Consider the following 26,522-nt stretch of genomic DNA (forward strand, 5'->3'; position numbering starts at 1 on the left):
AATACAAAAATATATGCTCCTGGCCCTCCTTAGAAGATCACATTCTTGTGGCAAACTTCACCATGAATAAGAGTGAGTAAACAGAATTTCTCCAAGAGGGAGAAAGCACAAACAACCTGGGAAAGTATATGTGGGGCAGGTGAGAGAACATATCAGAGAAGGACTGTCATATGAGGGAACACTGGAACTGAACTTTGAAGGAAGGACTCCTCAGAGGTAGGTAGATAACATGATAGAGCACTGGACCTGGAGTTGGGAAGACTTGAGTGCAAATCCTAGCTGTGTGACCCTGGGCAAGTCACTTAATCTCTGCCTTAGTTTCTTCACCTGTAAAATGGAGATAAAAATAGCGCCTATCTCCCAGGCTTATTGTGAGGATCAAATGATATCATATTTGTAAAGTTCTTAGCACTGTATAAATGTTAACTATTATTGTTATTTTCATTATTAGGAGAATTAGGAAAGTTTGGAGGGGGAGGGTTTTTGGGAAAAAGAATGAGTTCTGTTTCAGACGTGAAGAGTATCAGATGTCTACAGGACATCCATCAGCAGGCAGATGGGGGTGTGGGAACCATGCGAAGGAGAAACATGAGTGTACTTTTGTAAATTGGGAAGTCAGCTGGGTCTAAATGAGGACTGAACTCATAGATCATTGGGAGATGCCTTGGTATAAGAGGTGAATGACTGTGTGGCAAAGGCAACTGAGGAAGAAGTGGACCGCTCGGCTAGAGGTAAACAAGGTGAGCATATCTGAGACCAAACAGAGAGGACAGCTAGATGTGTGGCCAGGTGGGACAAAGATTATGAAAAGGCCACCAGTTGTTTTCTAGTCATGTCCAACTCTTCATGACCTCATTTGGGGACTTCTTGGCAGAGACACTGGATGGTTTGCCATTTCCTTCTCCAGCTCATTTTACAGATGAGGAAACTGAGGCAAACAGGGTGAAGTGACTTGTCCAGGGCCATACAGCTAGGAAGCATCTGCAACAGGATTTGAACTCATCTTTCTGACTATGTGCTTTGTCTCTTAGCTACCTAATAATAATCATAGCTTGTTTTTATACAGTGCTTTAAAGTTTGCGTGACACATTACCTAAGTACTCTTATTTGATCCTCATAACAACTCTCAAAAATACTAGAGCACCTTGATAATCTGAGAGAAAGCAATTTCAGTCAAGTGATGGGATCCACTAAGGTCCTCAGATCTTTTTCATATGCACTCTTGAGCCCTCTGTCCTCATCTTATATTTGGGAAATTGTTTGTTTTGTTGTTGTTTTTTTTTTTAACAACAGTGTAATCCTGCATTTATCCCTTTTATGTTTTGCCTCATTAACTAAATGTTCTTCTACCCTGTTGAGATTTTTTAATCTTCCGTTCCCAGGATCCACCATAGCACTTCATACCTGGCTGATGTTCTTACTGTTTTCTCCCTAGCTCCCTTCAAGGCTTAGCTCAAGTGATTATATATATTTTTTTTTTCTGTTGATTTATCTATAAATGTTATTTCTTCTAGTAGAATGTAATCCCTGAGGACAGGGAGTGTTTCATTTTTGCCTTTGTATCCTCAGCCCCCGGCACACACTAGGCACAGAATAAAACACTTGAGTTGACTTTGTATCATGTGTATCATTAATGTTATGACGCGGGGGATGAAGGAGAAGGCTGCACTGCCTTACAAATCAAGTGAAGCTCATTTGCTAGTGGAGGCATTAGGAGATTCTTCATGGAAGAAGACGGCATGCTGTTCTTTCTCCAGGACAGTGTGGGACCTCTCACAAAGCATGTGCTTAATCACTATTTGTTGGGGTTGTCGAAACTTTAGAGCCAGGACTTGAAGGAGGGAGGTCTTCAGGCAAGACTCGATGACGTCCTTAGGATGTTAGAAAAGGGCTTCTTCTCATCCAGGTGTAAGTCAGTGCTACTGTCCTAACTCTTTAGTTCTGTACCAGCTCATACAGAAATGGGAGAATGTGGATGGAGGATGAGCAGTTTTGAGCGAAGGGTGTGGAGGAAGTTGTTAACATGTTAGCTGTATCGGTCTAGTGTCAGTGTTGGGGTTTAGGATCATAGATGTAGAGCTGGAAAGGACCTTACAGATCATCTCATTGAATTCTGTTCTACAGATGATAAAACAGGCCCATAGAGGTTAAGTGATGCACATGAAATTTCTCCAGAAAATGACAAAGCCGGAATGAGAACTCAGGCTTTGTAACTCCAGATTTCCTGTTCTTTCCACTGCATCCATAGAGCATTGAATCCTGAAGTGGGGGGTGTGTGAAAAAGGTTGACAGCTAATGACAAGCAACATTTATCTTTTTTAAAAAAGAAGAAAACCACACTGACATATAGTGCTAGAAGATCATTCCTGTTAACGCAAGTCATGTGCACCACTTCATGGGTTGGCATGACTAACTCTTCCAGACTCCCCTTTCCCATGATGCCTTGCCCCTTTTGAGGTAGTGTTTTTGAGAAGAGAGATGTGAAATTCTTCAGGATTAGCAGCCAAACTTGTTCAGTGTTCCCAAGGAGAAGTAGTTCTGTTTATACTACTGTTGCTATGATGAAATCCATTCATTACTGAGCAAATGTTCCCAATCTTTAATGAATCTGCCATCACCAATTTGGCTGAACTTGTAGGAAGAAGCCGTTTTCTAAAGATGGCCCAGCTCCATAAGTACCCTCATTTGATATATCTCCTCTAATTTGAGACTTTCATTAGTGTGGGGAACTCCTGGCTTACTGGAGTCAGGGGAGTCATTGATGCTCATTGTTTTCATCCGAGAAATAGCCTCTGATATCCTTTCCAGCTTTATGGTAACTTCTTTAGCTGGTTTCTTTCTCTATTGTATGAAGCTTCTTTTCTTCTAAAAAGGTTTTTTTTTTTTTGTAGTTAAATATCAACAACCAGGGAAACTTTGGGCTGTTTCCTGGACATTCCCAGCATTTTTAAAAATTGAGATTTATTGTTATGTTTCGGTTAATGTGAATGCATTATTTCTTCCTGTGTCCTCCATGAAGGTTTTTTCTAAAACACTGAGCCTACATGGATGTGTCCAGCCCTCAGATTTTATGGCCTGTATCTTATAATTTAGAATATATTGACATTCTTCTGGGATGTATCATTCCATAGGTTAATCCCATACTAGATTGTAAACTCCTGAGAAAAGCTAGCTTGTCTTACACTTCTGCATTTTACGTACTGTCTGCCATGATTCAGGGAACATGGCAGGTGTGTTCTGTAGATACTTGTTGCTTTATAAACTAACCTTAAATCCATTTGCTTTTTTAACAACAACGAATAACAGCCACATGGGTAGCCAAGTGATGCTGTGAATAGAACAGTGGCTCTGGAGTGAGGAGGACCTCAATTAAAATTCAACCTCAGACACTTACTAACTGTGTAACCCTGTGCAGGTCATTGATAACCCTGCTTGTGTGCCCCCAAAGCCCCAAACAAGCCAACAGTGGCAACAGCAGCAGGTGGCACCTCTAGCATATTTTAAGTTTTGCTAAATGATTTGAGCATCTTTTCATTTGATTCCTTAGATAGAAAGAATGAAGTCAGGAAATGTTTCATTTTTGTACTGTCCCCCCCTCCCCCAACCTGGCACACAGTAGGCACTTCATGAATGCTGACTGACTGAGTGAAACCTTGGAGAGTAGGTAGGAGTTGTTAGTTTCCCATTTTATAGAAGATGAAGCTCCGACTTGGGTGAAATGACTTGTGTGTGTTCACGTGACTAGTAAGTGTTCAGAGTAGGTTTGGGATCTATAGCTTCCTGTCTTCAGGCATGCACTCTATCTATTATTAAAAACACTCAGCAAATTCCAATTTCCCTTTTACATGCAGTTTTAAGAAAGTTGCCAAGTTTAATCTGCTTTTTTCACTTTTTTTTGTTGATATTTGTCTTGAGTGTTTTGAAGCTGATTTTTTTTCCCCTAGAGGACCTGTCAGAGTAGATGCTTGAAAACTATTTTGCTTATTAAAATGCGACTTTTTCTTCATTGCTTGGGAGAATTTAAGCACACCAGTAGGCAGGTCTGGATGTACATAGTACGACAAGTTCTTTCTCCTTAGGGACTTGATGTCAGCATGACAGAGTGGATAGAACACTGGACTGGCCTGGAAGTCAGGAAGATCCAGGTTTGGATCCAGCCCCAGACACTTGCTCCCTTCTCGGAGCCTCGGTATCCTCCTCTGTTAAATGGGGTTAAAATTAAAATGGCATCCATCTCACAGGGTGTTGTGAGTATCATATTAGGTCCAGACTCCCTGGGGGCAGGGGAGGGGGTCACTTAGTGTGTCTGAGGTTTCCTAGTAGCTTCATCTCTAAAACAAAAACAAATCCAAAAAAACCACAAGGATGACGCTTGCACTAACTTCTCGGCTTACCTTTCAGTGCTCTATGAATGCCAGCTGTTATTTTTCTTCTTATTACGATTGTGAGGGAGAAAGTACTTTGGAAACCACAAAGGGCTGTGGAAAAGCAAGTGAGTTTTAAAGTGTAAACCTGTGTCCTTGCCCTGCCCAGCCAGACTGTCATAGCCAAGGAGCTTCCTGGAGTCATAGCTGCTCTTTCTGGCTTGTGCAGACAGAGATTATGCCCCGGGCCTTGCCCTCCTGTCACTGGGTCATCCCTCTGCCCCGCCTCCCCCAGCCTCAGGTTTCACAGCAGCTGCTGGCAGCCCCTTTCCCAGGCCCCACCAGTCCATGGCTCTGGTCAGCCTTAACACACATTCCTCCTTCTACCAACTCAGCAATAACTTCAGCCAAGTGGCGACAATAAAATTGCCACCACAGGCCAGAAGCAGCATAAATCCAGGCATTCCTCAGATAAGAGACGTCATCCTTGCTCTTTAAAAATGACTTCCTGAAGAAAGAATCCATGGGCCATGCTGAGAGGGAGGAGAAAGTCGCTGGCCTAGTCTCTCACCCTGGCAGGATTCTGGCATCCAGCAGTCATTTCTGTCCTTTGTGTAAACAACCCTTAATCCTACCTTCTACTCAGGGTGACTTTGGGAAGGTCAGAATAGCCAAACGTCATTGTTGGAAGCAACCTCAGAGCGCATCTAGACCAACTGGTACCCAAATAGCAATGCCTTTTTCAGCAGAGTTGGGAGGGTGGCGGACTTCATCTCAGGGGGTAATATTTATATGTCACCACTATGTGCTGGGTACTGTGCTGAGCGCTTTACAAATATGATCTCATTAGATCTTCACTACAGCAAGCCGAGGAAGTCAGTGTTGCTATTGTCTCCATTTTACAGTTAGGGAAACTGAGGCAAACGGAGGTTCCGTGACTTGGCCAGGTCATACAGCTAGTAAACGTCCAAGGCCGAGTTTGTCCTTGGATCTCCTGGACTCCAGGCCCAGCATTCTATCCTTTGTGCCATCTGGTCTTGAAAGACCTGATCTCAAACAAGTCACCTTGCCCCGGAGCCTCAGCTTCTTCATCTCTAAAGTTGGGATCAGAGTGCTTTACTACATTGTTGTGAAGAAAGCTTTTTGCTGTCTTTAAACTATTATAAGACCATGAGTTATTAAAGTTTGAGCTACAGGAGAGTTTTTAACTCATTGTGGTATCATGGACCTGTCATGGCATCTGGGGAAGCCTGTGGATCCCCCTTCCCAAATGTTTTTAAACGCATGTCATAAAATGCATTGGATCACAAAGAAAATTCGTTGTATTGTAATACAAATATAATTTTCCCCCCATATAAGTTCACAGGCACTGCCTCCATTTCTTGAAATGTGGCCACAGAGCCATGGACATCCCTGTTTTAGAGAAAGATGGTAGGAGATTGAGGGCAGGGAAGACATTTGTATCAGCTTCAGCTTACTTCTTAGAAAGCCTGAGCTGCCTTCTCAGTTCATGCCTTTCCTGGCTCCCCTCCCTCCCCCTGCCAGGTTCTGGTTTCACCTCCAGATTTACTTTGTATGTATTCTATATTGACTTATGCATACACATTGTTTCATCCCAATCGAATACGAGCTTCTTAAGGGAAAGAATGGATTTGCTGATGCCTCGGTATCCCTAGGGTTTAATACAAGCTGCTTGGATAAGACAGCCAGAACATGTCTCCTTTGGAACAAGCTACCTCGTGTGAATCTGGAGAATGGTGAATAAGAAGTGTCCATTCAGCAGGCAGCTTCCAAAGGCATTCCACGTGTGGTCAGTTATCCCCCTATCCTTGGATTGGTGCCACATTCTGGGAGAAGGAGGGGACTGCCATCGATTTCTGCCTCTTGCCAGCACCCTTGGTGGGGTGCATTACTGAGGGGCTGCCTTGAGGTGGGCTGAGGGTCTCCAGAAGCTGATTTTCACCTGCTTAAATAGAGCCTCTTTCTCTTACCGGCTTGGAGGGGTCACATTGACTGCTATTTTTGATATTCAGCTTCCTTTTATCTTTTTAATAATTTTTAATATCTTTTGTCTTTATATCACCTAAATTCTCCCTGGGCAGCTAGGTGGCACAGTGGATAGAGTGTTGGGCCTGGTATCAGGAAGACTCATCTTTCTGAGTTCAAATCCAGCCTGAGACTCTTACTAGCTGTGTGACACTGGGCAAGTGACTTAACTATTTGCCTCAGTTTCCTCATCTGTAAAGTGATCTGGAGAAGGAAATGGCAAGCCACTCTGGTATCTTTGCTAAGAAAACCCCAAATGGGGTCACAGAGAGTCAGACAGGACTGAAAATGACAGAGCAGCAGCAACAAAGCTGTCCATGTGGCATTTCTCCTCCCTTTTCCCAGAGCGCATCCTTTATAACAGTGCATTTCACAAAACAGAGAAAAGGGAAAGAAGAAAGAAATTAAGCACAACAAATATGTACAAACAATAATAACAGCTAGCATTTACATAGCACTTTTAGGTTTGCAAAGCACTGTTATCTCATTATCCTCATGCATATCAGCGCAACAACCCTGTGGAGGGAGTTGTCCCCACATCACATGTGAGGACACTGAGGCTTCAGGAGGTGAATGCACCTGGTCACCAAGGGTCACAAAGCTAATAGATAGGTCTGAGGGCAAATTTGAGCTTGGATTTTCCTAAATCCATGGGCAGCTGGTGGAACAGTGGATAGAGTGCCTCACTTGGAGTCAAGAAGACTCCAGTTCAAATGCAGCCACAGGTACTTACTAGCTGGATGATGCTGGCCAGGTTACTTAACTGGTGGTTGCTGTCCTTTGTCTTCAAAGAGGACCAAAATGACATCACCATTGTAAAGTGAAATTTCATTGTGTCTGACTGTGGCTGATCAAACCAATATGAGCTCACAATGCTCTACCACACGTTGGGCACAGATAGTCCATGTGAATATTTGGGGTGGATATCCCAAATTTGCTCATCTTGCGTTTAGTTTGTGCTGTCTCAGTTCTGCTTTGCTCAAAGAACACAGCACCCATTCTGATGTGGGCACACCGTGCTCAGTAGTCCTGTGCCAGTGTCTCCCATGTTGCACAGTCAAATCCAAAGTTCTTGAGAGAGACCTTGAGAGTGTCCTTGTATCGTTTCTTCTGACCACCATGTGAGTGCCTCCCCATGTGAGTGCTCCATAAAATAGTCTTTTTGGCAAGCATATATTTTGCATTCGAACAATGTGGCCAGCTCATTGGAGTTGTGCTCTCTGAAGCATAGTTTGAATACTTGGCAGTTCAGCTCAAGCAAGGACTTCAGTGTCTGGTACCTTATCCTGCCATGTGATCTTCAGAATCTTCCTAAGATAGTTCGAATGGAAGCGATTCAGTTTCTTGGCATGGCACTGGTAGACTGTCCATGTTTCACAAGCATGTAATGATGAGGTCAGCACAATGGCTCTGTAGACCTTCAGTCTGGCAGTCAGTCTAATACCTCTTCTCTCCCAAACTTTTCTTCGGAGCCTCCCAAACACTGAGCTAGCTCTGGCAATGCGTGTGTCAAACTCATTGTCACTGTGTACATGCCTGGAAAGTACACTACCCAGGTAAGTGAACTTACCCACAGCATTCAAAACTTATCCATTTGTTGTAACTGATGGTTCCACATAAGGATAATGTGGTGACTGATGGAGCACCTGTGTTTTCTTGGTGTTATTAGGCCAAAATTAGCACAGGCAGCACAGAATTGATCCATACTTTGTTGCATCTCAGCTTCAGAGGCTGCACTGAGTGCACAGTCATCTGCAAACAGAAAATCATGCACCACTACTCCCTCCACTTTAGTCTTGGCTTGTAGCCTTTTCAAACTGAAGAACTTACCATCAGTATGGTAGTTGACCTTAATGCCGTGTTTATCCTCATTGAAAGCATTTGACAACATGGCTGAAAACATTATGTTAAAAAGCATGGGAGCAAGCACACAGCCCTGTTTCACTCTGGGAAGGCATGAGAGCATTGTCCATTATCCAGAACCAGGGCAAACATGCTATCATGAAATTGATGTACAATATTGATGAACTTCTCTGGGCAACTAAATTTTAACATAATTTTCCATAAGCCCTCACAACTAACAATGTCAGAGGCCTTGGTCAGATCCACAAACATTGTGTACAGACCTCTGTTCTGCTCCTGGCATTTCTCCTGGAGTTGACGAGCAGCAAACATCATATCGACCATTTCTCGGCCCTTTGTGAAGCCACACTGGCTCTCAGGTATGTGACCATCTTCCAGGTGAAGGATCAGCCTATTAAGGAGGACTCTAGCAAGAACTTTGCCAGCAATGACTAAGAGAGAGATACCCCTATGATTGTCACAGGACATTCTGTTCCCTTTCCCCTTATAGAGATGGACAATGGAGGCATCCTTGAACTCCTGGGGGATAACCTCCTCTTTCCATAACCTGGAATATTTCAGTCAGCTTTTGTATGAGCAATGGTCCCCCTACCTTGTAAATCTCAGCTGGGATAGAATCAGCTCCAGGTGCTTTGCCACATGAAAGGAGCCTAATGACCCTCAAAACCTCTTCTTCAGTTGGAAGTTCAGCTAAAGAGGGATTGACTTCAACTTGAGGTAAAAGGTCAGTGGCCTCAGCATTGATTTATGCTGACCACAGGTACTTACTGACTGTATGATGCTGGCCAGGTCACTTATCCTCTGCTTATCTGAGTTCCCTTATCAATAAAATGGGGATAATGACAGTACCTACCCTGCAGGGTTGTCTTGAGGATCAAATAAGATATATGTAAAAGCACTTAGCACAGTAGGTGATATATAAATGGCACATAGTAGGTAGTATATAAATGTTAGCTATTATTATGATCCTTTGTCTACTCCAAAGAGATCTGCTCAGTGTGCTGGAGACCTTCCTCCTATTCTCTCCATCATTTGGTGGATGATACTGGAGCATGAGGGCCATCCCTTAGTTAGCCATTCCTTGCTTAGATCCTCTCTCTCTTTTTTTCCCCCTGCTCTTGCATTTCTTTGACATTCTCTTCCCTGGTTCTCCTACAATTCCTTGTTTTGTAGCATGTTGTGATTTGTGTAAGACCATAGTATAACTTTGTTACTATAAAGTGTCATAGAAACATGAGCTTTTAATTTTAAGTCATTTTTAGGGCTTTTTGGCTTATTAAAATGATGTTTTAAAATTTTCAAAAACGCAATTAAAAAATCACTCTTTTTGCTAGCTGGATTTAGAATCAGAGGACCTGGATTCAAGTCCTTGTTCTGATAATTATTAACTATATGACCTTGGGCTAACAATCCCCCTGGGCCTTAGTTTTCTCATCAAAAAAATGAGATTTGGACTAGACTTCAGCAAAGTCCATGTGATGTACCAACAGCCCTAACTGGAAAACCAAAGAGTTATACCCAAATAAACCCCTGGTTTGTACACTCAGGTTTGAGTGTACAGAACTGTGCAGAACTTAGGAGTCAGTTGTTATTCATTTGTTTGAAAGCTATAGTGTCTCTTGATGGGGTCAGATAGATTGTTTGGTGCTGCCATTGGGAAAGGGTCAAAAAAAGGGTCAACATAACCACCCAAGTCTCAACCCCATTGTACATGGCATTTCCATTCTTTACTTGCTTCCTGTTCATTGGTCAGTGTCCTCCAAGAAAAACACCACACTTAACCTTACGTTGACTCAGAAGCAGGACTCTTCTTAATAATATTTCTGTGATGTTGGGTAAATTGGTGGACTGCAGGCCTGTTTCCTTACCTGTGAAATAAGGGATTGGATTAGATCACCTCTAAACTAACTTTCAGATTAAAATTCACCATCCTTTGAATCATTGTCTAAAAGTTCTGCTTTATAGCACAACTATATGTCTTATGTCACCCATCTGTCATTTTGGGCTGGTGTGCGAGGTGAGTCTTTAGCTTGGTGCAGGCCCCTTCCTGAAACGTGTCTAGGTATTCACATCTCCAGCCTACAGAATCGTCGTGCCTTCTCACGGGACCTTCCAAAATGGCAGTCCCATTTGGTCTATCTCAGCCCAGTCTGTCTCTGAGGTTGCTGTATGATTTCCAGAATTAACTTTTAGAGACTGGATGAATAACTAAGTGAATGAGCAGAGAAGCTGGTAAATGTGGCTGTTGACTTCTCTGGGCCCTTGAACAGAGTTCTGTTGGTTCACAGCCAAGAGCTTTATTATGTCATAAGAGTAGTATATATAAATATATAAATGTGTGTATATATATATATATATATATATATGTATATGTACATGTATGCATATATGAAGTATATATAAACATATAGCACTCCACAGTGTAGAAAACACTTTCCCCTTAATAGTGCTAGGTGATAACACCAAATGGAGCCTTATCTCCATTTGACAGCCGAGGAGATGGAATTTCAGAAAGGAAACTGAAGTTACAGAGAATTTAAGTGACTTACTCATGAACCATAGGGGTGAAAGGGATCTCAGTGACATGTGGCCCAATTCTGTTTCTGAAAAAGAATCCCCATGATAATGTACCTGAGAGGAGGAGGAAACCACTGTCCCTGGGGCAGCATACTCACCTTTGGGACAACTCGAATTGCTGGGAAGTTTTTCTTGATCATTAAGCCTAAATTGGTTCTGCTTCTCTTGGTTTTTCTCTCTTGGGACAGACAGAACAAGGTGACATCCCTTTAGACCTTGATAGCAACTGTCAAGAGCTCCTTAAACCTCTTTTTTCTTTTGGCTAAACAACCCTAATTCCTTCAGTTAAAAAAAAATTATAATAATAGTAGCTAGCATTTATATGGCACTTTAAAGTTTGGAAAGTACCTTACAAATATTATCTGATTTTACCCTCACAACAACCTTGGGAGTTAGGTACTGTTATTAAACCCATTTTACAGATGAGGAAACCGAGGCAGACAGCCATTAAGTGATTTGCCCACAATCACCTAACTAGGTAGTTTCTGAGGTCACATTTGAACTTGGATCTTCCAGAGTGCAGATCCAGGGCTCTTTTCACTGTGCTACCTGGTTTCAAAGACTCTCATGTTATAGGTAAATGGATGGATAGCATTTCTTAAGAATGCACTGTAAGCCAAGAATGAACTCAAGGCTCTTCTCCATTTTCATTGCCTTTCTCTGAATGTCTCCAGCTTTTCCATGTCCATGTGCCTGGAACATGAGAATGTGTTTAAGGGGGGCTGGGATTCAGGGATCTCTTGACTCAAAGTCTCATACTCTTTTTTAGGCCACTGCTTCTCTAATCGGTTTAGCAGATGGATAAAAGTTGAACAGAGAGAATTCTGGTGTTCGTTATGACACATTTAGCCATGTGAGAAATAAAATAACTTTGTAACACTGATTGCCCCTCTGCATTTGTAGTTGGGATGTCTTCATGGTTGCTTTTCTTTTGTCCAGATTTCAGAGAAAGTCACAATACAGGGGCTTTACTTAATCATTTTTGATAATTACATTATTAATTTATTAGTAGTGAGGAAAATAAGCCTTTTGTAGATAAGTTGACTCCTCTTTTCAGTATTTATGAAAAGGACAAATATTTTGAGGAAAAGCAGCAAATATTTTGCTCCATGGGGATTCTAGACTCTTATCAGGTGAAAAGACAGGATTAGCCGGTGTTCTGCATTTCATCACTCTCCCTTTATTCAGGGAGCAAGGAAAAAGGAAAGGTTTATTGTCCCAGTTTATGGAGAAGCAGAAATGATTGGACCACCCAGAGACACAGACAAGTTTAAAGTATTAATCAGTGTGGGGAAAATCGGAGTTGATAAAATTTCAAAGCCTCTCAATAATAAGTTGTGTGAAGCTTCAGGCCCTGTCACTGTCCAGTGGAAAATCCATATCTATGAAATCAGAGGACCTGGGTTCAAATCCTGCCTCTGATACTACCTGTGTGACCTTGAGGGAAGACACTTAACTTCCTTGGCCTCAGTTTCCTCATCTGTAAAAGGAGGGATTGGATTGAATGACTTGTCAAGTCCCTTTCAGATTGAACTCTATGAGTGTAAGAATACCAGATTACAACCATGGCTGTCTTTTCTCTTTGGAGACTCTGACTTTTTAATCATGTGGTTTTATTTACAAATAGCTCAGCCAGACCAGACAAGATATTTTGGATCAGGGTGCAAAATGAATGACTGCTTGGGTCACAGGGCCCCTTATGGGTAAAATGTGACTGTGTCTGAATCAAGCTAATGATTTTTTTCCATTTCAGTCCAATTATTGATGAGGAATTCAGAAGACTTTAGGAAAGGAGAGGATTGAAAGTTGTGCCGAGCTTTGGAAAAGTACTTGAGTTGGCATTTGGATAAAAGGATTTTCCAAGAAGGAATTCTGGGCCTGACCATAGTTAGCTATCATTATATGGCACTGTAATGTTTGCAAAGCACTTTACAAAATATTATCTCATTTGATCCTCAAATCAATGCTGTGAGGTAGGTGCTGATATTATCCCCTTTTTACAGATGAAAAAACTGAAGCAAACATTATGTGACTGTGTTACCTAGGGTCACAGTGCTTTTAAGAGTCTAAGACTGGATCTAAACTCGATTCTTCTTAAATGCAGGTCTAAAGTTCTATCTGCTGCGCAACCTAACTCCTGACTGTAGGAGGATGTGAGCTAGGAAAGATTTCTCCTTTTGGAAACTGGGTTAGACCAAGTATGGCTATATGATAAACTTTGAAGTAGAAGTACCAGACAGATTTAGAGAAGGGGAAAAGATGGACAAGGGCTGATGTATCTATGGAATATAGGATTCAAATTAAAAGCTTTGAGCGGACAGGGACCTCAGCAGTCACTCAGTCTAATTTTGCAGACAAGCAGCTTCTGACCTGGAAAAATGATTTCGCCAGAGTTACACTTTGCGTTTTGAGTACAGGTCTTCTGACTTCAAGTCCAGTGCCCTGCCACCAGACCATCCTGCCAGATGAGCCCAATGTTAGTAGGCAGGAAAGGGAATCATAATCATTTATCTGGCAGAATAGAGAGATCACATGGGCAGGGGCCAAAAGCCTGCATGTACTTGGGGACAGTGAAGACATTGCCTGGACCCGAATGGAAAGTTTGTTTTAAGGACTTTAAATTTAAGGACTTTGAGGTTGGTAGAAACTCTGAGGCTTGATGATCATCAGCAGATAAGGAAACTGTGGAGGAGAAGTGAAGTCACATCAAGCCAAGGGCAGCTCCCTCTTGTCCCAAACAGAGATTTTCAGAATAGGTTGGAAGGTGGAATGGACTAGGGTCAGGGTGTCCACACCAAGAATCTACTGTAATAACTTCGTAATAGGTTATAAATTTAGGAGGGCCTGTAATAGGATGGGGCAGTTAGTGGTGCTGTGGACTGGAGTCCAGAAGGTCTGAGTTCAGATCTTGCCCCACATCCTTACTAGCTGGACAAATCACTGAACCTCTGTTTGCTTCACTTTTCTTATTGTATAATGGATAATAATAGCATCCAGCTCCCAGGCCTGATGTGAGGATCAAGTGAGCTATTTGTGAAAGTGGCTCATAGTAAACACTTATTAGAAGTGCTCATTTCCTTCTCTTCTACCCATCCCACCCATCATAGTAAAATAACATAGAATTAAAATGAAAAAAGAGAAAAGAGAACAGAGGAAGATCAACTTGACATATGGAGGCATCTGCGGGATTCCATTTCCATAGGACTTCGTGCCAAAGACTGAAGGGAAGCACCTTCCCCATCGCTCCTTCGGCTTCAGCCCTGGTCATTATAATTGTTTACCATTCAGTTCTGTTATGGTTGTAATTGTTATTATTGTGGATATTGTCTTGCTTCATTTGTTTCAGTTTATTTAAGTCTTTCCATTCCTCCCTGTGTGGTGCACCTTCAGCGTTGCCTGTGGTGTCATGACATTCCCATTCATTCTTGCAGCATTCCCCACTTGATGGACGTTACTTATGCCTAAGAACAAATGAACAGAAAACCCCCAACTCTCTCTTCCCTATGGAACTTTTCCTTGTTCAGAGTTAAGGAAAATCAACTGACACAGTGACTGTGTCTAACAATGTATGTGACATTCAGCACTAGTGGTCACCCACCTCGGTACCCAGAGGAGGGAACTGTTACCTAATCTGTCCTGTGGAATGAGTATTGGTCACTAATGTGCCCTGGAATTGAAAAACTAGAGTGAAGAAAATAATTATGAAACAGTTTAAGTGATTGTACTTCTGCTCTCCCTGGCATGAGCAGGACCATGGGGACTTTGTGTGCACATGACTGTTTGTACATTATCTCCCCGATTAGAATGTGCCCTCCCTGGAGCATGGGTTGTTTCTGTCTTTGTACCCCAGCACTTAGCACAGTGTGTGGTGTGTAATAGGTACTTAATAAATGCTTCTTGACTGAAAAATTGTCCCCACTTCCCCCTTTTTTGGAATCCACCTTACATTTTAGCAAGACTTCAAGATGTGTGATTCACTCTTCATCAGCTGTGCTTTAAAAATATCTTTGTGGTTCAGTGCTCCCTCTAATCATATGTTAGGTGGCCGTAAATATCTTGAATTCTAACAGGTTGAAATATTGTCATCCTTACTGTTGTGTTTTTTTTTTCCAGACGATTGGCTGGCAATGACCTTTCCTTTATCCATCCAAAGGCCTTGTCTGGGTTGAAAGAGCTCAAAGTTCTGTAAGTAATGACATTTTTAGCATTTCACAGTCAGCCCCATGTTTTCTTTTTGAATTGGTTGGTCTGCTTTCTGCTGGTGCCTTTTAAGGGAGTAAAAGAAGGAAGGACAGACTGGCTATTCAGGCACTTGAGACAAGCATACATTCAGGTCATCTTACATAGAGAGGTAGCAAAAGCTAGCATCTTAACTAACAAATAAAAGCTTCAAGTTAGAGTCAAATGAGAGGTTTTTTTTTTAAAATTAGCATTTAATACCTGGAATCAAAACCATAGTCAAGGCTTCAGACCTTGTCAATATTCTTCCTCTCTAGGATTTGATCCACGCTTTTCTACTTGGGGGCTTAATTAGTAGGAAAGGGGAGATAGCTTAGCTTTGAAAGACACTGTATGGTAAAGTATTTTTTGTCCTAGCTGTACAACATTTTCTCTCTCCCAACATCCTATTTAGTAAGAGACTTTGAAGTCCAGGGTGCTGTGTAGCAGAATGTAAGGTGTGTGTGCGTGTGAGTGTACGTGTGCGTGCATGTGTGTGTGTGTATCTCTAGCACCTAACATAGCACCTTGCACATTTGGGGGGGTGAGGGGGGTGGCCTGACACACCTGTGATTTTATTGATGACAGGGAATTGCTTGGGGTGCTGAGGAGTCAGGGGTGGGACTGGAATGCATGTCTTCCTGACTCCTAAGACCCCTTCTCCTTCTCACACAACACAACCTTTTGCCTTGCACATAGCAGACACTAATAAATGCTTATTGAAATTGAATTTGGACCATCTTCCCTTGAGGACTGTTTCCTGATGGGCTGACTTCTGGTCCCCTCTTCTCCCTCCGTCTGGATCAGTTTCTCATTTTTCTCCTCCCCTTCCCAGCTCAATGAGAACATATTTTCCCTTTGTCCCCCTCACTGTCTTCTATAACAACACTGCCAGGTAACTACAATAAGCTCCCTCATTCTCTATTAGAATGAAATTAACCAGGCTCTTCCCTCCTAGCCAACAGTAGAAGGACTGTGAGATTGAATTGACTTAGGTTGCAGGCTCTAGTCTTTCCCATTTAATGGCCTTTCTCTTGTCAAACTGAGCACAGATTTTATAACTTCAAATTCCCTTGTGAAAAGCAGTATGGCTTTAGTGATTAAGAGGCCCAGCCCTGGTGGCAGTGGCAGTAAGACCACCTCTACTCCATACTAGCTGTGTGACCCTGGGCAAGTTGCTTAATTTACCTGAGCCCTCAACAGTCTTCTAAGATCACATCAGGACACTGATTTAGGATTAAAAGGGATTTTAAGGAGCTTTCACTGAAAACTCTAACCCTTCATTTTACACATTCGCGTCAGTTTGAACTCCTGTTTTCTGACTTCAGATCTAGAGTCTTTTTTATTGTATTATGCCACCTCTTCTCCTGGTTATCTACTTCCTGAGCTGTCTCAAAGTAGAAAAGGCTACTTGGAGAGGTAGAGGCAATGGGTGGCTCAGAGTGTAGAGTGCTTCATATCCAGCCTCAGACATTCTGTGTGACTCTGGGCAACTCACTTAATCTCCGTCTGCCTCAGTTTCCTCAGCCATAAAATTAAATGAGATAATATTTGTAAAAAGTGTTTAGCGTATAATAGGCACTTAATAAATAATGATTCCCTTCCTTTCCCTAATGTGGGAGGGGGGAGTTACTCTTTTTTCCTCTTCTTCACTTATTTAAGCATTCGCACCATGCTGGGCATAAAGAGCCCCAAACAAAGTAGTTCCTGTTTTTCAGGAAGCTTTTTCTAAGTGCACACACCATACGTACAAGTGGGTACACACAGAATCTGAAAACAGAGGCTGGACGAGCATGGGCAGGAGGGGTGGAAGGGAGGCTGCTCCCTCTGAGGCTCCTCTGGCCCTGAGGCACCATCTTCTTTCCGTGAATTTCTGTGGTTCTGGGTGCTGATGGGAAAGGACGTCTCCTAACTAATAAAAGCTTTCCTTCCAGAACGCTTCAGAACAATCAGTTGAAAACTGTTCCAAGGGAAGCCATCCGAGGACTGAGCTCTCTGCAGTCTTTGTAAGTAGGCTTTTGCCTTCATGTATGTACTTTTGAATATTCTAACGTGGTGATTATAAGTAGCTAAATTTTTTTTTTCAATTACATTTTTTTTTATTTTTTAATGTTTAACAATCACTGCCATACAATTGAGATTTTATCCCCCCCACACCTACCCCCCACTACCCCCCTCCCTCCCCACGACTGCATAGAATTCTGTACAGGTTCTACATATACTTTCCTATTGAGTACATTTTCACTATAGTCATGCTATGTAGTCAGACTAAAATAAATGGAAGAAATCATATAACAAATCAAAACATGATACACAAAAACATACACATACACAAACATGATCTGCTATGTTCTGCGAATGACTTCCATATTTCTTTCTCTGAGTGTGGAAGGCATTTTGCCTTAGAAAACCACCATTGGGATTTTTTTTTTTTAATAAGTTCTTGCGTTATTACAAAATTCCAAGTCTACCAGAAAAAACTCTCGTACACTGTGGTCATTGCTGTGCACAAAGTTCTCCTGGTTCTGCTCCTTTCACTCAGCATCAGGTCATATAAGCCCTTCCAGGCTTCTCTGAAGTCTTCTTGTTCATCATTTCTTATGGCACAATAGTACTCCATTACATTCATATACCATAATTTATTCAGCCATTCCCCAATTGATGGACATCCCCTTGACTTCCAGTTTTTGGCAACTACAAAGAGTGCTGCTATAAATATTTTTGTACATGTGGGACCCTTTCCCATTTTTATGATCTCTTGGGGATACAGTCCTAGTAGCGATATTGCTGGGTCAAAGGGTATGAACATTTTTGTACCCCTTTGGGCATAGTTCCAAATTGCTCTCCAGAATGGTTGGATGCTCTTGCAGCTCCACCAACAATGAATTAGTGTTCCAAGTCTCCCACATCCTCTCCAGCATTTATCATTTTCTTGTTCTGTCATGTTTGCCAATCTTATAGGTGTGATGTGGTGCCTCAGAGTTGTTTTGATTTGCATCTCTCTAATCAATAGTGATTTAGAGCATTTTTTCATATGATTATAGATATCTTTAATTTCTTCTTCTGAAAATTGCCTGTTCATATCCTTTGACCATTTATCAATTGGGGAATGACTTGTATGGTTATACATTTGAGTCAGTTCTCTATATATTCTAGAAATGAGGCCTTTATCCCCGAGCTTAGCTGTAAAAATTCTTTCCCAATTTACTACATCCCTCTGGATTTTGGTTGCATTGGGTTTGGTTGTGCAAAAACTTCTCAGTTTAATGTAATCAAAATTATCCATTTTGCATTTTATAATGCTTTCTATCTCTTCTTTAGTAAAAAATTCTTCCCTTCTCCATAAATCTGATAAATACACTATTCCTTGCTTCTCCAGTTTATTCATGGTATCAGTCTTTATACCTAAATCATGTACCCATTTGGACTTTATTCTTGTGTGCGGTGCCAGGTATGGGTCTATGCCTAATTTCCGCCACACTGTTATCCAGTTTTCCCAGCAATTTTTGTCAAACAGTGAGTTCTTATCCCAGAAGCTGGGGTCGTTGGGTTTATCAAACAGAAGGTTGCTATATTCCTTGCCTACTGTGTCTTGAGTGCCAAGTCTATTCCACTTGTCTACCTCTCTGTTTCTTAGCCAATACCAAGTGGTATTGATAATTGCTGCTTTATAGTACAATTTGAGGTCTGGTAGCGCTAGGCCACCTTCCCAAGCATTTCTTTTCATTAGTCCCTTTGATATTCTGGACCTTTTGTTTTTCCAAATGAATTTTGATATTATTTTATCTAGCTCTAGAAAATAATTGTCTGATAGTTTAATTGGTATGGCACTAAATAAGTAAATTAATTTAGGTAGAATTGTCATTTTTATCATATTAGCACAGCCTACCCATGAGCAACTAATGTTTTTCCACTTACTTAAATCTGACTTTATTTGTGCCAAAAGTGTCTTGTAATTGTGTTCATATAATCCCTGGGTTTGTTTTGGCAGGTAAACTCCTAAGTATTTTATACTGTCTACCCTAGCTTTAAATGGGATTTCTCTTTCTATCTCTTGCTGTTGGACTTTGTTGCTAACATATAGGAATGCAGAAGATTTGTGTGGGTTTATTTTGTAACCTGCAACTTTGCCAAAGTTGTTTATTTTTTCAAGTAATTTTTTACTTGAATCTCTGGGATTCTCTAAGTAAATCTAAATTTTTTTTTGAGGTATTTGAATGCAAACAGAAAACTATCTACCCCTTTGAGGGCCAAGAGTCAAGATTGTGAGAACTGATTGTTAAATTGACGCTGCGGAAATCAGCAAGCTCTACAAATCGGGTCTTTAGTTTGTTGTTTTGTTGATTATCTAGACTTCAGAAAGTGATGAAGAAAATGCTAAAAATGCAGGTTAAACTTGAAAGGGTATTGGGAGTACATCAGCACACCCCACACCCCTGGTCAGAATCCTCCAAAAGTAACCCTTGTTCATGCTGAACGTAGTTTGACGTTTTGTGTGCAGAGACCCAGGTTTTAGATTTAGTTCCCATGTCTTGTTGGTTGATGAAAATTTAAATCTTTCCATTTCCAGAGGGCTCTGCCAAGAGGCTGCAGCTCCTCTGTGTAAGGACATACATTTTCCAGCATAGATGAGAGCAAGGTACTCACAGTATGGATACTTGCAGGCTATCCAACCAGCTTGGTTAGAACACAGTGATGTAGTTACAGAGCTGTGGGAGCCTGCAGGCAGCCCTGCTGACAAAAGAGTGGTTTTATTTCAGGGGATAATAATGATCCAAACTAAAGAGGATAAAGAATGAGAGGCCTTAGTGGTCTGTATTCCTTTCTCCCCACCCCCACTCCACTACCAGCTATTTTTGAGGGCCGGCAGGCTCTTCATGACAGTTGAGAATTCGACTTTCTGAGATTGACTTTAAAGCTGTATTTGCTACGCTTCTCGTTAACACGGGCTTCTTTCTTTTATTTTTTTTAACCATGTTCCATGTTTCTCTTGACCTTCAGTTATTTTGGCCTTGGTAAGCCAAAGTTCTTTGGTAATAAGGTTTTGGCTGATTGTACCCAACAGCTCACTCTTTCACAGATTCTTCTTGGGAAACAGAAGTCTGTATTTGTTCCATATAGAACGTTAAAAGACTGCTGCCATTGGAGGAGTTTTAGCTCACAAGCAAACATGCAAGCTTGTTGGGAGTATAGGAACCTAGTGTTAAAAAAGTCCTGCTTTCTCATTGGACAGATGAAGTTTGAGGAGGACAGAGATTCGGAGATTGCCAAGGATCACATAGGTAGTAGCAGTGCCAGAATTTCACTGGCAGCTCGGTGATGCATAGACCTGAGTCTAGACCTGATCTGGAGATTAGTTGTATGGCTGTGCACAGACAAGTCACTTGATCACTCTGCCTCAGTGACTTTATCTGTAAAACGGGGATAAGAACAGTACCTACCTCCCAAGTGTCTTGTGAGGATTAGATCAGGTGATACTTGTAAAGCACTTTGCAAACCCCCCAGTCATTTCTCTAGCATGTCTTCGTGGCACATGATGCAGTAGGTTACGTGGTGGCCTGTGGGCTGCCATGTGGAGGCTTCTCTTTTTTTAAGAAAATAAAAACAGTGGGGTCTTTGGGCAAGCTCCGAACTTGAGTCTCCTAGATGCCAAGTCCAGCAATCTATCCACCATGCATCAGAGGGTGTTAAATTTAGTGTTACAGTTAGTGGCGTTAAATCAGCCACCAGTGGTTCTGGAATGGCAGACCCTGGGTCTGACCTTTTGAAGGCAGCTTTACAAACCTTGATAGTCTTGTTCGTCCAACCAGCAGCAGATTGAATTGGGGGGTGAGGGGGCAGTTGTGACACATAGCGTTGTTATTGGGGCTTCTGTATGTCTTTTATAAGCATTCTAGTAAACGAATTCACTTTTGGCCCCACTTAGTTTCACACAATCTTGAGCAGTTTTTAAAAATTCACCAGGTAAACATTTTTTTAAATGTCCCAGAATATGCATTTTTATTTCATGTCATTATGTAGTAGCCTGCGCCAGTCCCTTTTCCCTTGCTGGTATGGGTTTCCTCACCTATGGAATGAAGGGGTTGGTTTCCTTCTACCTCTGATAGTCTCCTTTTAGGGCAGGTGACCTTTTACTCACAGATCTGATTTATGGAATTACACGAGCACTTCTTTACTTGTTCATGTGCCATTTTGAAATGTTTTTGATTTTTTTCCTGTGTTTCTTTAGTGACTGTAGGCTCAAGAGTTCATTGTTTTAGAGCTTAAAGATCATCTTGTGTAACCTCTATCCCCAGCCCCCTTATTTTATAGAGGAAGAAACTGGGGTGGCTTGTTCAGAAATAATGTCTTCATTTGAAATGGCTTAAAGGCACAAGCGAAAATTCATGCCTTGATGCAAACCACTGACTTATTTAAAACTATTTTGATTGCACAAAAGAAGGTGGGGGGGAGCTTCCCAAGGACAAGGCAGCATGTTATGTTGTAGAAAGAATTCTTGCCTCGGTGTTGGAGGGGCTTAGTTTCAGTGCAGTTCAGTGCTGCCACTTACCAGCTCTGTAACCTTGAGCAAGTCTGTAAATTCCTCCAAGCCTCAGTTGCCTATCTGTAAAATAACAGCATTGGGCCAGATGACCTCCAAGGTCCCTTACAGCTATCAGGTTGTCAGAAATCAAACATTAACTTTTACAGCTCCAAAATAAACACTTCAGGGATTATGGGAAAAATGAATGTATAAAGAAACATTTATTCCTAAGGTATTTATGTATAAAACAATAAAATGTTTAATATCTCCCACCTGAATTCAGGGCTCTTAGAGTTATCTTTTTTGGGGAGCAGGAATTTCTGTATTTAAAAACAGAGGTGGACTAAATGGCTCCTTTATTGGGGTTTGATGTTAGCCCCCACAGCTGGATGGGGCTCTAGGACTCCTCCAGATGAGCAGGTTGATTGCATTCTTTCACAGAAATCAGACTTTCTTTGTTCAATCAATCTGGCTTGCGTTGTCATCAGTTGAGTTTGAGATTTCCCCGTGGTTCCCTGGAGGCTGTGATTTTTCTGGTTCTACTTCCCATCTCTCCCTAACTGTCTGCATTTACTTCAGTAGCTGCTGGGCCAAGAGCTCGTCTGCTCCTAAGTCTGTTTTGTTCAGTCATTTTCAGTCATGTCCAGCTCTTTGTGACCAGTGTGGAGTTTTCTAGGCAGAGATACTGGAGTGGTTGCCATTCCTTCTCCAGCTCATTTTACGGATGAGGAAGCTGAGGCAAACAGGGTTAAGTGACTTGTCCATGGTCACACAAGTAGGAAGTGTCTGAAGCCAGATTTGAACTCAGGAAGAGGAGTCGTCCTGTTTCCAAGCCCCACACTTGCTCCACTGCACCACCTAGCTGCCCTCTGACTCTTCTTGACCCCTTTTGGTGTTTTCTCAGCAAACATACTGGAGTGGTTGCCATTTCCTCCTCCAGCTCTTTTTATAGATGAGGAAACTGAGGCAAACAGGATTCTGTGACTTGCCCAGGGTCACACCACTAAGAAGTCCTGACTCCAGGGCTGGCCCTTTATTCACTGCACCACTTAGCTGCCCCATTCTAAGTCTTTGCAACCAACACAATCTCTATGGTTATTCCATAACATGATTTTGACTAATCAAAATAAAACAACAAGCTCTATAAGCTTGTTGACCTTTGAATAGAATCAGTTTGGATGCTGGATTGGCTGTTTTATTATTTGAATAAAACAGTCAGTGTTAGTGTACTTAGTGATATTTTAGACTATTAAAAATAACACTTTTCAGAAAACCATATGCTTTTTTCTCCCTCAAAGTGATTTTTAAAGAGGGCATACTATGTTTAGCATTCATTTATTCAGTATTTAAATGCTTGCTTTGACATTTTTTCCCTTAGTTTTAGAGTCAGTGTGCCAACTGAAAAAAAAATTCTGGAATGTTTTCATGTACATCTGTATAATTCAGTAGCTGTAGCTGGGAACTGTTCTCTTTGAGAAGGAAAAAGAATGGTTTTGTTAGCCTAGTGGGTGTAGTTGTCAAGTCAGATAAAATTGAAATTCTCTCCTGATGTTAAAAGGCCTTATCAGCACTTGACTAGGTTTTAAAAATCTGATCTCTAATCCTGAATTATTGGAGAGATTTCCTTGTGGTTTCCAAGTAGTACTCTGAAGGACCAAAGTTCATTTATTACCCATTGTAAATGACCAGAAGTGGTTGGATTTAGAAGTACATGCCTGATGGTTACCTTTAAAACGTATTAACAGACCACTTTCACATTTTGTTGTATATCAGCATTAGGTGAAAGCCGTAAAAAGTTGAAAGTACTCACCAACCAGGATATTAAAATAACATGTCAGAACTGCTCATATTAATATTTTAAATATTTCTTAGTCATAGCTGAAAAACTGCCACACATATAGACACTTGCACATATACACCCAACTTCGTTTTGAAACAGGGATGTTTTTTTTAATCCTCCTTGTTTTTTGGTGCTGTTATTGAAGTTATTTCTAGGCCGACCTAGTAACTAGGTAGCACAATAAAGAGTGCTTTGAATGTAGAGTTGGGAAAACCTGAGTTCAAATCCAGCCTCAGACCCTTACTCACTGGGTGGTCCTAACCAAGTCTCTCAACCTCTACCTGCCTCAGTTTCCTCATCTGTAAAATGTGCCAGAGAAGGAAATAGTAAACCGCGCTAGGATCTCTGCTAAGAAAACCCCAGTGGGGTCACAAAAATTTGGACATGATTGAAATGACTCAGCAAAGCAACAGAAATGGGGATAATGGTAGCACCTCTCTCCCAGGACTGTTGTGAGGGTAAAATGGGATACTATTTATAAAGCACTTTGCAAACCTTAAAGAATTATATAAATGCTAACTATTGTTGCCATCGTCATCATCCATCATCCTTATCATCGTCATCATCGCTGTCTGTCCCTGTGGCCTTTACTTCTTGGGTCCTCAGTTTTCTCCTTGTAAAAGGAATGGGTTGGACTGGATAACTTTAAAGCCTCTTCCAATTTGAAATTGATATGATAATCCTAGAAAGTCAGGACTAAGTGAATTTGTAAAAACTATGGGAGATTTCCATTTTAGGCTGTTGAGGAGGGGCAGAAGACTTTAGTTCACAGGCATTATTGAGTGGTTGCTATTGGCCCAAGACCTTGACATTTCTTATCAGTTGGTGATTTTACTGTATTCCCACCCTGGACAGAGGGTTCCACTAAATTGTAAAATTGGGATCCTGGACAGGAACTGCTTGTGAGAATAAGAAATCCAATTGTAATCTTATAAATGGAGATGAAAGGGGAAAAAAAAAGGCTTGAACATTGAATGGCCAACCTTTCATTTTTTTATCATAACTAGCTTGTTTTTATCAGTTTGTCAGCCTAAGAGCAATTTTATTAGTCAGCCTAAGAGCAATTTAATTTTTTTTGTTTTTTGAATTTTAGTGAATTTAGTATTTTGCTTTGCCCCAATTACATGTTTTTAAATTGCCCCAATTACAATTTTTAAATGGTTTTTTTTTTGGGGGGGGGGGGCCAAAGGGTTAAGTGACTTGCCTAGGGTCACACAGCTAGAAAGTGTCAAGTGTCTGAAGCTGGATTTGAACATCCTCCTGACTCCAAGGCCAGTACTCTATCCGGTGTACCACTTAGCTGCCCCAACATTCATTTTTAAAACGTTGATTTCCAAATTCTCTCCCCTTCTCCCTCCTCACCTCTCTCATTGAGAAGCCAAGAAATTCAGTACAGGTTATACATGTGTAGTCATGCAAAACATATTTCCACATTAGTCATGTTATGAAAGAAAACATAGACCAAAAAAAAGCCTTCAAGAATAATGAAGTTTAAAAAAACGTATGCTTCACTCTGTATCCAGATACCATCGGTTCTTTCTCTGGAGGAGGATAGCATTTTTCATCACAAGGCCTTCAGAGTTGTCATGGATCATTGTATTGCTAAGAACAGCTAAGTCATTCACAGCTGATCATGTCACTTTGTGCCAGGTCGTGTAGGTCTTTGCAGGTTTTTCTGAGAGCATCCTGCTCCTCACTCCTTGTAGTACACTACTATTTCATCACAATCACATAGCACAATTTGTTCAGCTGAATTGGCTAACCTTTTAGCAAGCAAGTTTTATTTCCCAAAATAAAGAGATAGACAGTCTTTAAATTTGGAAACTTAAATGTCAAAATTCCTTTAAGATGCAGAAATTTCTACCATTTTGTAAGACATCTGATGTCACATAGAATCTCCTAAAAGGATTAATTGTTGCATTTCTTGGGTCAGATCTAGTCTTTAGCTAGCAATGAATATGAATAGTGCAGGCCTATGATAGAAAGGCATAGTGTCTTGTCTCATGGCAACCCCATAACACCCTAACCACTTCCTGGCTGTCTTCTTAACGTGTTATTTCCTAGTTTGTGATATTGTGTGTGTTTTGAAGGAAGTTTCCATCTCCCACCACAGGATAGATGTTAAGAATGAAGCAGACTGCTGGGCTGCTTTGAGTATTTTTCTAAAAGAGGTACCATAGGATTTAGAGTTGGACAGGATTCTTGTGTTGTCACCCATGAGGACACTAAAGGACCTGCCCATCGTGACACTGTTCACTAGTGGTAGAGTGAGGATAGAAACAAGGGGCTGTTGGATCCTTGATGGAGGATGTGAAGAGGGATTTCAGAGATCATTTCACCAGCCAATCCTCAAGCGTTCTTTAAGTGCCATATAGGTAAGAGACCCAGTCCTAGGCATTAGAGATAGAAGATGAAAATGAGAAAATTCTGGCCCTTAAGAAGTTTCTATTCTTTACTTAATAATCGCAATGGTAGCTATAAGTTATATAGCTCTTTAAGGTTTTCAAAGCACTTTACATATATCATTTCATTTGATCGTCACAACAGCCCCAGGAGGTGGGTGCTGCTATTATAAATACATCATCCCCATTTCACAGATGAGAAAAGGGAGACTGAGAGTGGTGAAGTAACTTGCCAAGAGTCCCACAACTAGTAAGTGTCTGAGGCAAGATTTAAACCCAAGTCTTTCTGATGCCAACTCTAGCCCTCAGTCTAGTATAATACCTACCTGCCTCTACTAGGAGATACAGCATGTGTTTGTATGTGTACATGCACATCTGTAGATATAGACAGATACAGGCATCTGGTGCAGTGGATAGAGCCTTGAGTTTGGAATCAGGAAGACTCATCTTCATGAGTTCAATTCCAGTCTCACACATTTACTACCTGTGTGACCCTGGGCAAGTAAGTCACTTAACTCTGCCTCAGTTTCCTCATCTATAAAATGAGCTGGAGAAGGAAATAGTAAACCACTCAAAGATCTCTGCCTAGAAAACCCCAAATGGGGTCACAGAGAGTCAATAAACTGAAATAATTTAGCAACAGCTAAAGATATAGCTGTAGATGGATAGGAATAGGGCCTGAATTTGTG

At 41.4% G+C, this 26,522-nt stretch overlaps 1 protein-coding gene across 1 annotated transcript in view; it reads left to right on the forward strand.

Annotated features, from left to right (window-relative positions):
* The window catches only part of LGR4 (leucine rich repeat containing G protein-coupled receptor 4), a 125,973-nt gene that overhangs the window by 66,662 nt on the left and 32,789 nt on the right, over window positions 1–26,522 (forward strand). Inside the window, exons 3-4 of the mRNA XM_072619292.1 lie at window positions 14,964–15,035; window positions 17,003–17,074. Coding sequence (XP_072475393.1) covers window positions 14,964–15,035; window positions 17,003–17,074 — 144 coding nt within the window. The remainder of the gene's footprint in view (window positions 1–14,963; window positions 15,036–17,002; window positions 17,075–26,522) is intronic.

Source organism: Notamacropus eugenii, chromosome 6, assembly GCF_028372415.1.
Source record: "Notamacropus eugenii isolate mMacEug1 chromosome 6, mMacEug1.pri_v2, whole genome shotgun sequence".
Lineage (NCBI taxonomy): Eukaryota > Metazoa > Chordata > Mammalia > Diprotodontia > Macropodidae > Notamacropus > Notamacropus eugenii.